Below are 14283 nucleotides of genomic sequence, written 5' to 3'. Positions count from 1 at the left end.
TCTCAGTAAAGTGGGAACAAAATCGATTATAATTTAGTTTCTTTGTCAGTGACCACAAAAGCGAAAAAAATCGATTATAATGAATGAAAAAAGGTATTTGTTGCCTCGAAAAATAGTAATATTATAATCCATTTTTAATTGATTATAATCGATTTATTTTCACTTTTGTGGACACTGACAAGGAAACTAATTACAGTTTTTATTCCTCGAACTCCAATGCGGGTGGGTCCTATAGTGAAATAATTATTTAACTCGGACTTCAAAATTAGAAAAATTAATTAAGACTTAAGTTAATGTTGTAGATACAATACTACAAAACGTAGAACAAAAGTAACCTTTATCAAATCATAGAGGACATATTTATAAGTCTTTTCGAGATTTTGTTTACATATTTATAGGTTCCAGCGGGAAAGACTGTTGCGGTAGTTGGTGCCTCAGGGTCTGGCAAGAGTACTTTGATCCGACTCATACTCCGCTTCTACGACATCCAAGGGGGGTGCATTTCAATAGACGGCCAGGACATCTCAACAGTGACGCAACATAGTCTCCGGAAGAGTATCGGCCACGTCCCCCAGGAGACTGTTCTGTTCAGTGACACAATCGGGTTAGTGGGGAAAATGTCGAAGTGACTAAAGCACGATAGGGTCAACCAAATAATTTTCCGAGCTTTCTTAAAAACACCGTATTTTGAATAAACTTTCTGCGCCTCAGAAAAAATTTATTTTGTAGAAACACGCAGAAAGAAAACGTTTTGACCCAAATGGCGCGTTTTTGGGGCGCCTTCCCCCTCAAATTTAGTATATAACGGCGCTAGATGCGATTTTTAAAAAAATTGTGCCAAAAAGTAAGCAGTTGATACCAACAGTTTAATAAGAACTCTCTCTTAAAATTAGTTAACTTTAGTTAACACCAGCCCTGCTCACAAAAACACTTTTAATAATACGACAAGGAGAGATTCAGACCAGTTTATCCGACTGAGACAACTTTTAAAGTTTTTTAAGAATCAAAATAACAACTAAATGGGCTGTAATGTGATGCCGCATTTCACGTTTAGACGCTTTCTTTAAAGTAGTTATAATCAGGAGGAAAATAGGCAAGCTGCTCCATACTAACTCCTTCCCACACTCGTTAGAAGTGGTCGGAACGGGGCCTAGGAAATTAGACGAAAAGCAAATTAGACGTGACCAACAAAAACGAATTTAGACGTCGATGCAAAATTACAAACATGGGAAATTAGACGTAATTGTTTGTTCGTGTCTGAAATTTGTTTACCGACTACAATTAACTTTTGCAAATCTTAAATGCAAATCAATTTTTCACATGCCGCAATTTTCACATTCCGCATTCCCCCGGTCGGAACATAATTCCTCTACAAACTTCGTAATTCAGCTTGTCAATTAAAACTAGGAATATGGTTGGACGACAATTCGTAACATACTATAATCCCGGGATGACCGAAGCTTCTTATCATACAATTACCATATATGAGAAACTTCTTGTCATACAATGCCATACGTACAGAACATTGTATGAAATCTCTATGATAAAGATTTTTCCATAAATGAAAATTGTATGATAGGTGTATTTCCATAAACCAAAAAGTTTGAGTTTTCTTCCTAAATTTATTTCTGAAAAATTTTCGGTTGTGTTTGCAGCCGAACACAAGTGACAAAGACCTTGGTTACTCAAAGCACCAAAGGTTGGACGGTCTTTGCATTTACAATGCATAGAAGACGACCTGAGTTTGGCTGTCTTTCACAATTCATATAACAAAAGCAACAAACTTTTAGTTTTTGGCAAAGTATTTTAATGGTGATTATTTTAAATTTTTGAATTTTCAAATTATCAGACATTAATCAAGGCATATATAAACACCCCATACAAAAGAAATAGGAATTTTCAGCGTTTTTGAAGAAAAAAAATTAAGTCAAAAGAAAATAAAAGCCAATATTATCGTAACCAGGACTACGTTATGCACACAAAAAATTAAATTTTGCATGCAAAAAAAAATTTTTCGAAAAATGTTTGTTTGCGTACGAAATTCGATTTGCGGTTGAAAAAAGTTTTTGGGCCAAATTTTAGCTAAATTACTTGCGTCGCCATCAAAAATGTGTCGCCATCAAAAAAATGCCAGTCATACAATCTCCATATATGGGAATTGTATGATAAGCATTTTTTTCAAAAAATGAAAACCTCGTTTTCTTTTACCAGACTGTTTTATTAGAATCAAACAGCCACAGAAATAAGTTTATATCTTTTTTCAACCACTTTTAGAAATTATATGAAAATTGTATGGCAAGCATTTTTCCACACACTTGATGTATGGAATTGTATGATAAGCATTTTTGATGTATGGAGGTCAACCCGGGATTAGTATAACAGCCGACAATTGACAATTAGTATAACAAGACTGCTCGTATCAGGGCGAAGCCCTGAATGTTCCGACTGCCTTTTAATGTTTAATAAAATGTAATAAAAATGAAAAAAAAATTCTTAAATTTGAAACTTTTTATGAAAATCATCCCCCCACAAGCCATATAGAGTACAAAAGGATAGATTTCGCTCCTGGTAACAAATAAATTATGCCAAATAAGCTTCTTCCAACTAATTTGGAACGATTTCTAAGAGGGATTAAATCTCCGCTTACGCGTTAATAGCGCGAATTATATCGCGCGTTAATTGTCCCAAATTGGTTAAAATGACCAAAATGGCAATCTTTAAACCCTCATAACTTCACGAAAAATGATCACAGGTGAAATATCTTTTCAAATATAAGCTCAGGACAACAATAGCTTTCGAATGATAAAAAAAATTCCGTCAAAAATGGCTAGTTAAAAAGTCGAAATTTGTCTGAAGAAAAAAAAACCCACCCCGAACACAAATATTCCGTTACTTTCGTATCGAAAGTCTGAACAACAAGGCAGTGGCAAGTAACCAACACTTGGTCCGTTTTCTTGCGTTGCGCTCACACTCAGCACGAGTAGTTTTGTTCTGGTGAATCGAAGTATAGCTTTGTTTTTGTAATCAGCCATCACAAATTTCCGCCAGGTATGAATCGGCGCCTGCCACAAGTTTGCCTGTTGTATCAAAATTCGTTCTTTGTTTTAAGCTATAACATCCACTACGGAAGGCCACATGCAGAAAAAGAGGAAATGAAAGCAGCTGCCGAAAGAGCTGACATCCATGAGAGGATCCAGGCATTCCCAGATGGGTATGAGACGAGAATAGGCGAGAGGGGACAGAAGCTGAGTGGGGGAGAGAAACAACGGATAGCAATCGCCCGGACTGTACTCAAGGTCAGCTTTAATTGATTGGTTAATTAAAATCCCTGAAGATTAGTTCATATATCAAGTTCTTTGCAGTAAACTCTTATGCATCGAGGATTGGTGTTCGCCTGACCACCTTTTTAAAAACCATTGTTAGCGCCCATTTCTAGGGTCTCTAGCTGTTATTGCTTTTTATTGACAATACAGGGACCCTAAAACTGTCTTTTATTAATAGTATTTTTTAAATATTTAAGGCACCCAAAATAATCTTGTTGGACGAGGCCACTTCTTCCCTGGACATTCAGGCAGAGAGGAACGTCCAGGGTGCTCTTCATGACGTCAGCAGAGGCAGGACCACTCTTTTAACGACCCATAGACTGTCAGCTGTGGTCAATGCCGATATGATAATAGTCCTTAAAGACGGGGTCATAGTTGAGCGAGGAAGTCATAGGGAACTGATGGAAACTCCTGGCAGTGTTTATTCCGAGATGTGGAATCAACAAGCCAAGGATTTTGTCAAAACGGAAACTGATGAAAAAGCAGATACGCCTAAGAACTATGATTGAAAGTATAATGTATAATTAAAAACGATATTGTTTTGACGTTAAACTTTTGTAGCATTGACTTAGTTTTTGTTGGTTAAGATAATTTATCAACAAGGGGAACGACCAACATATGAGCTGTTTACTTCTTCACGGCGAACCGCTGCTGTGCACCATTGCTAAGGTTAAGAAGGGTCTAGGAAACAAGCCGACGGGACTTCAAGCCGAAGGGATTTCAACCCGACGGGACTTCAAGCCGAAAAAATAAAAAGACGGTTTATACGAAATTTAATTACGAAATTACTGCAAATATTAGAAACACCTTCCCAATAGTTTATCAAAGACAAAGTTCCATCTAAGTATGAGTTTTTTAGTCGGGAAATTTTCTCATTGAGGTCTCGATACTTCTTTTTTCGAATACTAGATGCCTCAGAGAAATACGTCGTATATCGAGTCACGAGTATTGCTCCTGTTCTCCAAGTTTTTGGACAACCGTCCAGTAAACCGGATTTTTTGTCCCCACAGATGGGTTCCAGTCATGATACCAGCACTCACATTTTTTGGTTGTCCTCAAATTCAGGGGCCGATCAAAAACATTCCATAAAGTTAAAGGAGTTTGGCCAAAAATCCAAAAATTCCACAAATAAGCAAAAATTTGTCCGATTTCTGGATATCGCGAAATAATCAGGTCTTCTTCGATTTCGGCCTCGAAACTTCTGAGAGCGGCTTCAATTTCATTTTCAGGCAAAATTGCTCAGCTGAAAAGTTTTTGCGCATTTTTTTTCAGGTTTTGTCTTGATAGCCTTTTTGAAGACCAAAATCTTGAAATTTTCGAAATATACATTGGGAAAAGTGGAAACATCATCCCCAATGAGTAGATACTACGAACATTTTCTTGACAGCTGCAATTACCCCGCTTTCGTAGCCTGTTATGATTGATTCTGGCATCAAATGGACCAAAAATTTTTCAAACGATTTTTTGCTCAAAATTGTAAAAAATTTCTCCAGTTTTTTTAAGCCCAAAAACGCCCAAACTACCGGCACAAACCATTCGCCGTCCGTTCGTTTAATTTTGGATAAACGGTGGGGGGAGTTGAAAGTTTCAATGTCCATATTATTTTTTGAACGAACCAAAAATTCTAGGCCTTCAGTTGTCGCAAAAATTACGAGGTCAATTTCTTGATGAAGAACAAATTCTTTAACCTGTTTCGTTTTTTGCCATGCACCCTCAATTTTCACTTCTTCTAAAGTTTTTGGAGATTCTGGTAAAATTTCGGCTCTTTTTCGGCTATGCTTTTTTTGATTTTTTCGTATTTTGGGGGCAAAAAATCTTCAGAAATCCCCTTTATCGCTTCGTCATACGATTTCTTCAAATTTCTACTGACATTTTGCTCAACGCTCTGAATCACTGTTTTTCTAAAGTTTCATGCTGATTTTTATTTTGTCTGGGGGAGGTGATTGCGTTCTCCAGGCTTTTTGATAACTGATTTTGAGTCTCCTGTCATTGTAACACGCGATGGACAATTGAGTTCACAACAATTGAAATAAATAAAGATTTCATTTGTTTTATTTCTTCGGAACATAAAGCCGTTCATATTTAAATTTTGGCCTTTTCTGTTTTTAACTTCGATAAAAAAAAATCCATACTTAGTGAGAAAATAATAAAAAAAAAACTTTTTAAAAACTTGTGGTAATTATTCTCAAAAGCTCAACCGGAACAAAAATTTTCGTTTTCGCGACCTTTCTAAGTTAATTCTAAAATTACATGCAAATTTTCGACTTCCTGACTATATTTCTCATATTTGGCTGAAAATCTCGTCAGCTTGTTGTCTGGCACCCGGTTACGAATTGCAAGCAATTTTTTGGCTGTTTTTCTAATCTGCGTAATTTTGCCTGTTTTGGCCCAAAAAAAATAGGCCAAGCAACGAGCATGGATCATTGTGGGCCTAGAACATCCGACTTTTGACAGAGAGGCGGAGCCCTAACCACTTCACCACCGCTCCCCTAATGGTGAAATTTTTTTCCCAGAAATGCGCAAATTTACAAATTTATTTTGTTGTAACCCTAGTTAATTGTCCAAATAATATATAGTTTTCTCAGTTAACAATAATTTTAAGCACAGGGGCGGATCTAGGTTTTTTCTTGAGTGGGGGAGAGGGGGAATTTCAAAACAAAAAGTTGCAGACAGTGCGCTGCAGACAAATTTTTGAAAAAAGGACAAAAAGGCGTTTCTATTCACTTTTTGAATAATTTTGACCAAAAGAATAGCATTTTTTCGGCGCGCTCCCCCCCATCAAATTAAGTTTAATTTGGCACCACAAACGCTTTTAGAAAAATTTTCGGGTGAGTCAGCCAAAAAAGGATATCTCAAAATAGTACAAAGGGGTGACCCTTTGGGTCTTCAGGGGGTCGGATCCCTGATGGAGGGTGTCCCCTGGTGGTTTGGCATACGGTGATCTTTCACTCTCGAAAAGTGTACCCCAAGTTGCCGAAAATTGAAGGGTTCTTTTGACTGGATTGACTGCATCCTATCGAGCGCTGGGGCGTTATCAATCGTGCAGAAATTCATATCGACACGGCTGTTTTTCTGCTTGCATATACTAAATGCATTACGGTCAGGAAATTACCCTAACTAAATTTGGTAGCATCATGGGCAACGTCTTAAAAAATGAAAAAAATGAAAACCTGGTGATATTGATAATTGCAAAAAAAAACTTGCAGAAATAAATCACGAAAAATTTTTAGATGGGTTGGCATAAACCCTTTTTTGTACAATTCCCTTCCCGTACTTTGTGTAATGCATTTTAAAATTTGAAACATGACTGCTCGTATCAGGGCGAGACCTTGAATGTTTCGACAGCCTTTTAAGGTCTATGCGGAAATAATAAGAAGAAAAAATTAACTGTAATAAAAATAATATAACACGAAAAAATAAGAGAAAGAAAATAAATATTGATTTTTTAATCTTAAGATTTTTTGCAAAAATCATCTACCACACGCCATTTTAAGTACAAAGTGATGGATTTTGCTCCTAGTAACAAATCATTTATGGCGAATAAGCTTTCTTCAACCAATTTGGAACGATTTCTCAGACGGATTAAATCTCCGCTTACGCGTTAATAGCGCGAAATATATCGCTCGTTAATGTCCCAAATTGGCCTAAATGGCTATCTTTAAACCCTCATAACTTTATGAAAAACAAGCACAGGTGAAACATCTTTTCAATTTTAAGCTCAGAACAACAATACTTTTTGATCGATATATAAAATTCTTTCAAAAATGGCTAGTAAAAAAATTGCTAACTTGTTGTCCGGCACCCGGTTACGAATTGCATGCAATTTTTTGGCTGTTTTTCTAATCTGCGTAATTTTGCCTGTTTTGGCCCAAAAAAAACAAGCCAAGCAACGAGCATGGATCATTGTGGGCCTAGAACATCCGACTTTTGACAGAGAGGCGGAGCCCTTACCACTTCACCACCGCTCCCCTAATGGTGAAATTTTTTGTTTTCCAGAAATGCGCAAATTTATTTTGTTGCAATCTCAGTTAATTGTCCGGTTTTCTCAGATAAAAATAATTTTTAGCACAGGGGTGAATCTAGGTTTTTCTTGAGTGTGGGGGGGGGGGAATTTCAAAAAAAAATTGAAAAATTTGGCGACATTTTTTTAGGTAGACCCAATTGATTTTTTTGAACTCTCCCATATCACTATAAAGACCTCATTTGATCAATTTGGCGTCACAGGCGCTTTTAGAAAATTTTTAGGGTGAGTCAGCCAAAAAAAGGATATCTCAAAATAGTACAAAGGGGTGACCCTTTGGGTCGGCAGGTGGTCGGATCCCTGATATATATATATATATATATATATTTGTTACTGTTACCGGTTATCCCTGGTTAATTTTGTTTTAGAAATTAATTTTAAAGCCAACAATTGTAGAAGAACGATCATTATTGTAAAAAATTCCTCAAAACGGTCAATAAATGAATCAATGAATCTACTTAGGGAACCGCGAGAATGTGAACGGGGGAGAAGAAGATCAAGCTGCGGGATGAGACATTGCGAGAGAGATGGAGGCACACTTAGAAACTCTGGTCTTGAGAACCAAAGCAGTTTGCAAACAAAGCCATTTACTTAGGAAGAACTATCAATAAATTGAAACTTCTTCAAAACAGTCAAAAAATGAATCTAATTCTTGAGTTTTTGAGAATAGGAACCGCGGGAATCGGAACCCAAGGAATGAAGATCAAGCTGTGGAATGATATTATGCAAAAAAATGGAGGCACACTTAGAAGCTCTGGTGTTGAGAACCAAACCAGAGGCAAACAAAATTGTACTTGTCCCCTCGAATCGGATCATTAGGGATGTACGTCTTTGAACCAGTGCACGAATGACCACCAGTGAACGAAGGGGAGATAGAGCGACCAAAATTATAGATAAGTTGAGCAGGGCCATTTTAGGCAACAGCACCTAAACCTCATCTCTGTGATGAACGGGACTACGCTGAACTGGTGCACACAAAGTGTACTGCATGAAGCAATGATAGGTGAACTGCTGTTTGAAAACATCGCGGAATCTAAATTGATAGCGATCAGGTCTTATGACGAATTCTGTGATAAAATGGGCAATATGGATCGGGGTGACCTCAAATTATACCCGAAGCTGTGGGTCTTCAGGCCCTAGGTCAAAGGCAATTTTAAAAGCAAACTGGACGAAGTGAAGACGGCTGTGCACGAAATGACAGCATGATTGAAGAAGTGGTAGCATGATGGACCGCGTCCTTCCTACCAAAAATTTACCCTAGATTTTCTCGCTTCCTACAGTGATCAATTTTTATGACGAATTCTGTGATAAAATGGGCAATATGGATCGGGGTGACCTCAAATTATACCCGAAGCTGTGGGTCTTCAGTCCCTATGTCAAACTCAACTTTAGAAGCAATCGAACGAAGTGAAGGTGGCTGTACCTGAATTAACAGCATGATTGAAGAATTGGTAGCAGGACGGAACGCGTCTTTTCTACCAAAAATTTCCCCGGATTTTCTCGCTACCTAAACGGAAATTTTGTTAAGTCGCTCACTGAATTTTCCATAGTAGTGATACTGTTGTTGTTTATGTTCATGGCGTTTCAAGTGGTAAACTTCCAGAAAAGACCTGCTGACTCAGGGAGTACAGAACGTCACACTCGATGGCCTGCTGACCCTGACAGCCTTAACCTATGGCCAGTTGGTCGAGCTCAAAACCTTGACTCCCTGTCCGGAAAAGATGCAGGAATCGGTCTAGCAGTTTGACTTAGGATAGCAACAGCGTCATGGACAAAAATGAGGGATTTAAGGCGCATGATGAAACATTTTTTATTGCGACAGAAACTTTTTGGACTAGTTGAGGACGAGACAATCAGAAAAATGAGGCGTAACGTGGGTGGCATGCCTTTGTTGCCTGACTTGCGCCTGTATACGAGGGTTCGTCTACCGGTACTGATAGGGGGGCCAGTGAGTTAGTGTCTTTTATAGTCTGGGAACCTGTAAGAGGTCGGTGCAGCACCTGAACCTCATCTCGGTGATTGACGGGACTACGCTGAACTGTTTATCACAAAGCTTACTGCCAGAAGCAATGATAGAAGCATTGAAAACATCTCGCAATCTGAATTGATAGCGATCATTTTTCATGACAAATTCTGTAATAAAACGGACGATTTGCAAATGGTCAAATGAAATATAACCCGAGACCCTATGTCAAAAAATAGGGAATTGACAAAAATTCCGTGATGGTTGACGGCATATGAAAAGATCAGAGGATTGCAACCATTTCAGATAACTCCCGAAATAAGTGCCTGAATGTCGACTACTCAGAAATATATTGCTCGAAGTAGGCTCGGTAGAACACGCGCCGAGATTGTGACAAATGGATGGAGAATTTTTGCTGACACTATAGAACACGTTTCGAGAGCAAGAATGCAGCAGTGTGGCAGATACGCAATTCTCTTACTCTGAGTAGTCGACAAGAGAAAGAATGAGTAATCTAGCCACTCCCAAGCCCGGAAGATTTCAAGAGGAGTGTGCTTAATTCAACGCCGCTATCCCTGCTATGAAATGAAACTATGATCGTCCTCAATGTCTGAAAGGAGTTCATACCACTAGGAAGATTGTTGACTCTAGAAGTTCTAGCACACTTCGCTAATGGGGAGTTGTAGTTACTCACTAAACACAATATAAAAAGGATGCTGAAGACTTGGTCAATGGTAAACTTCCAACGCATCACGTCAACCACAGACAGCATGGACAACAAACCTCAAGATCAAGACCAGCATGCGACCAAAGATAGAAATAAAATCAAGGAGGGGATCAAAATGCATAAGAAGCAATAGATCAAAACCCAAATGAGGACAGAGATGGCAATGACAAAGTCTCACAGGACGGAAGCTTGGTCATCGACCTGCTCGCTGACAAAGAAAATCAAATTGAAATAGAATGGCGAAACAGGTAGAAGATGCATCTTCTACACTGGAAGCTTGTTCAGACTTTATGAATTGCACAGAAAAAATGAAACAAAAAATTGCAAAGGAATCACCTGGAAGAAGAAAAACAGAAGATGCATCTAGAGTACCCTTCCTAAGATATTCGCCTGAGGAAGAATTGGAAAAGCGTCATCGTGGTCATGAAAGCAGGACTGGCCGTGGAATGAATAGTGGCATTCATGGAAGAGGTCTGGTTGGTACTGCAAAGTTTCGAGTTTAATCAACAATAAAGACAGGCCTGAGTTGATAACAAAGCACGAGGTTCGATAAAAAGAGGATGACTGCGAGGCAAGGAAAATCGCAAAGTCAAAAGTCAACTCAGGAACTACATTCACGAGTACCAAAAATGAAAACAAGTAGAAGACTTGGAAGATCTAGTACATGGTGGTGATATATTGCAGGGTGCTTTGAGGATGACCGAGATAGTGATCGCAGCAGATATCCTCATGGCAGGATTATGGGCGAAATACAGAACGAAAATGAGTGACCGCACTCTGATTGGTGCGACGATTGAAATGAAAATCTGGAGTCAGTATGGTGACAGCACGTTAGACGACTTCAAACCTTCGAAGATGAGTCACGGAAAAGGAAGTGCAACATGGCAGCATGCAATTGTCAAACGCAATTGATCAACAATAGAGGGAAGCGCTCGAGGTGGAAATGAAATTCAGCCAACGTGAGGCAAATCCAAGGCCAGCCGGAGTAGGCAACCCTTCTCTGTGCTAATCTGTGTGACACCTGTGAGAATGTCCGAAAGGTCTTACCTTTCGCTCTGAAGATATTTTCCGAAAATCGTTAAGTAAAGAACTAGAGTCGGTACTTGAAAACTTTTTATGGGATATGATGGTGAAAACTTTGGTAATTTGAAAAACATAAGCTACAAAGATCAATTTTGACAGAATAAAATTCAGTAGATGAAGTTTACTGTGAAATGATGGAAGTAGAACGCCTCCTAAAGCGTCTGGAGGTCGTAACTGGAGGATAATCATGCTAACGCACGATTAGTTTCCTTGCCACTGTTTGTTGCAGTCATGGTTTTACCCGGCATGGGTAATCTGGTGTTCATATGGGACACTATAGAGCTGCTCGATATAAGTTTACTAGATTTATCAAAATCAATGTTGACAATTTTGCTGGGATGATGAAGAACATTAGAGATCTGGAAGCTCATGTAAGAGAGAACAATGTCAGGAAGCGCCAACAAAGGACAACTGGAAGAAATGAACGGTCTGAAAAAGCTGAACCTATTCGAGACAATCTGCAAAATACTGAACATCCCGATGGAACTGAAGGGAAACGGAAAATTAAGAAAACGAAAAATTAGTCCAGCAAGGGTTCAGAGCGAACCTGATTACTTGGATGTATGATTAGGTTACGAAGCACAAGTTGTAGCGTTACAGGGTATACATTTCGTTCCAGCTGGACATAGGCTCGAAATCTTAAACCACCGCAATGCAGTGACTACCGCAGCGAAAAGAACCTCAAAGACGATTGGAGGACCGCCTGAAACAGCGTAACAATGGCTATAAGAAACAAAAGGCTATATACTGCAAGACACAGAAACCGGGAGTGCAAGTCAAAATAAGAAGATATGGAGTTTCAAAATAGCCAAATACGACGATGCAAGAAAGTTGAAAATACTAGAAATCTTAGAATATCTAAACGCCGAAATCAAAAAAGAGCAAAGAAAAAGTGCAAATAAGTTAGGAAAAAAACTGAAACTGTTTGAGTTAACAAGTGCTCAGAAGAGCAATCAAACTGATTAAACTGAAATACAATTTGATGAAAACAATTTATTCAAACTAGTTAAAAAATTTTAAAATTATATTGTAATTAATTTTTTCGCTCTAACTAGTAATATTTTAAAATAAAGTATTCTTACAACTAAAATTGCTGTGAAATTTTTAAGAGTCTTTTGTTTTAAAAAATTTAAAAAAATTTTAAAGTTTCGTTTTGGGAGATGTTTTTTCTGCAGAACTTGCCCTTTTTTCCAATTTTTTTTTGCTTTTTTAACCAGTTCCGGGGTCAAAAATTTTTCTGCTGATTTTTTATGATTTAAATCGAAAAAAACTCAAGTCAAGCTGACATGCACAATTTCAGAATGTAGTTTAGTGTAAGCTCTCGGCTCCTGTGTTCGTTGGGGCTGGCATTTACTTACATGAAGTGCCTCCACTGTTAAAGATTTCTTAACTTCATTACTTTGTCAATTAATTGCCATTTTAACGCCTTAGATTGTCCAAAGCATTCTGCTACTTGCTATTTAACTGCCGTATCTTTTTTTTGTTCTGTTATTTGTGTGGTTAGATTTCGGCACGTTTAACCAAAACTGGTGGAACAACATCCACTACAATTTATTTCAAAAACCGCATGAGACTTCAGGTTACAATGAAAAATTGATTTATTCGATGGCAAGTAAGTTCTCATTTTACGCGTTGTGAGACCGACTAAAAATGGGCTTGACGTTTCAAGTGTGTCGTTCAAATTAAAGCTTACGTTTCCTTGATACTATAGAAAGAACATCGGTTTGTCAATCGATACTGTCCGAATTGTAACGATTGTAGCTGTACAATCGTTACCGAGTAAATCCCGAGAATTCTGAAGGGTATCGGGAGGATTTTACCACCCTTCCAGAAGGACGACAAGACCGTTCTTCGTCCGGTTTTCAGAATCCGGATGGGTCTCGGGAAGGAACTGAAACTGCAGTTTAACAACATGTAGCTTCCGGATATGTCCTGAATAGTATCGAATAACATTTAAATTCATTTTCAGATAATGAGAAGCTATGATCTGAGGGAAAGGGTTGATCCATCTTCGATACATATGATGATTTTTATCTACTGAACAAAAACAATCGTAATATGGTAATCAGTAGTAACACTGTTTTTAGGAGTGACCTCGTGGTCTGGGGATACTGAGACCCAGCCATGAGCTCACTATTTTGCAATTAACTAAGCTAATCTACGCAATCTGGCCAATAGCCCAAAACCAGTAATAACTTTGTCGACCCGACTTTAAAGGACCACACATAGAACTGGCTTTGCTCGAGACGGTTAAAAGCATATGAAGATGTGTTAAGGCGGTAGCCAGTCGTTTCATAACCTAGCTTTATTTTCCGTCGATATGCACTTTCCGGGCGAATATTACAATAAGTTATGTAATAGTAAGTAAAATAGAAGTTCTGATGACATAGCATCAAAAATCACAAACGAATGATCAAATTAAAAAAAGTCACAGTTCGAAAATTTTTTGTGATCAAACGATCATAACAAATCTGTTTAAAAGTGGCTTCAACGATTAAAAAAATTTGTTAAAATGATAGAAAAAGGGCAGAAAAGAGCCGCAAAATTAGTACCCAAATTGGAAATTCTATTTTACGCAGCGAGGCTAAAAACTGCAGTTACTGTCTCTCGACTACTGGAGGAGAGGAGCCATGATCGACGCGTACAAGATATTTATTTAAGCTTGCGATAATTAAGCTTGCGATAAGCAAGCGTAATCAAACTGGAATATAGACATTTTTCTAGTTCCAACTAGTTTAACAAAACAGTTGAATCACTCGCTGACATTCTTTCTACTTCCGTTCTTTTCATTCTGGAGGCAAAACAGTTGCTCTTGTAACCCAAGGTCTGGGGTTCGAGTCGTGATCGGACTTTGTTTTTTTTTCATTATTGAGGAAATTGAAAAAAAAATTCCGAGAAATATGAATTGTTGGTTGTTTGTTAGTTCGCTCGAGTTTTGTCGGTCAAATTGCCAGAACGGATTTTACTTGTGCTGTAGACAGTTTTCGTTGTAGTAACAAAAGTTCAAGTGATGTTCATTCTAACTTCTAACTTGAAAGATTTTTTAAAAAAATTTCAAAAATTTTTCATACCTTTTTTCGGTTCAGTTGGTGACTGCTCAAACATTGTCGGCTTAGTTAACATATCACTAATTTTTCTTGTGACCTAAACAACCTTCATTTTTGTT

The 14283-nt window shown here is 38.0% G+C and overlaps 2 protein-coding genes across 2 annotated transcripts in view; both read left to right on the top strand.

Annotated features, from left to right (window-relative positions):
- The window catches only part of LOC134839339 (afadin-like), a 361792-nt gene that overhangs the window by 209962 nt on the left and 137547 nt on the right, over positions 1 to 14283 (top strand). The window lies entirely within an intron of this gene.
- LOC134839747 (uncharacterized) lies at positions 3153 to 3832 on the top strand. Its single transcript, XM_063855370.1, has 2 exons — positions 3153 to 3296; positions 3521 to 3832. The coding sequence occupies exons 1-2, from the start codon at positions 3153 to 3155 to the stop codon at positions 3830 to 3832; spliced, it is 456 nt and encodes a 151-aa protein (XP_063711440.1).

Source organism: Symsagittifera roscoffensis, chromosome 2, assembly GCF_963678635.1.
Source record: "Symsagittifera roscoffensis chromosome 2, txSymRosc1.1, whole genome shotgun sequence".
Lineage (NCBI taxonomy): Eukaryota > Metazoa > Xenacoelomorpha > Acoela > Convolutidae > Symsagittifera > Symsagittifera roscoffensis.
Note: the sequence above shows the minus strand (reverse complement) of the source record. Positions and strands in the feature narration are given on the sequence as shown.

Coding starts and splice junctions, on each gene's coding strand:
- LOC134839747 (XM_063855370.1), top strand. CDS start 3,153: ATGAAAGCAGCTGCCGAAAGAGCTGACATCCATGAGAGGATCCAGGCA. Junction 3,297..3,520: donor TCGCCCGGACTGTACTCAAG/GTCAGCTTTAAT, acceptor TAAATATTTAAG/GCACCCAAAATAATCTTGTT.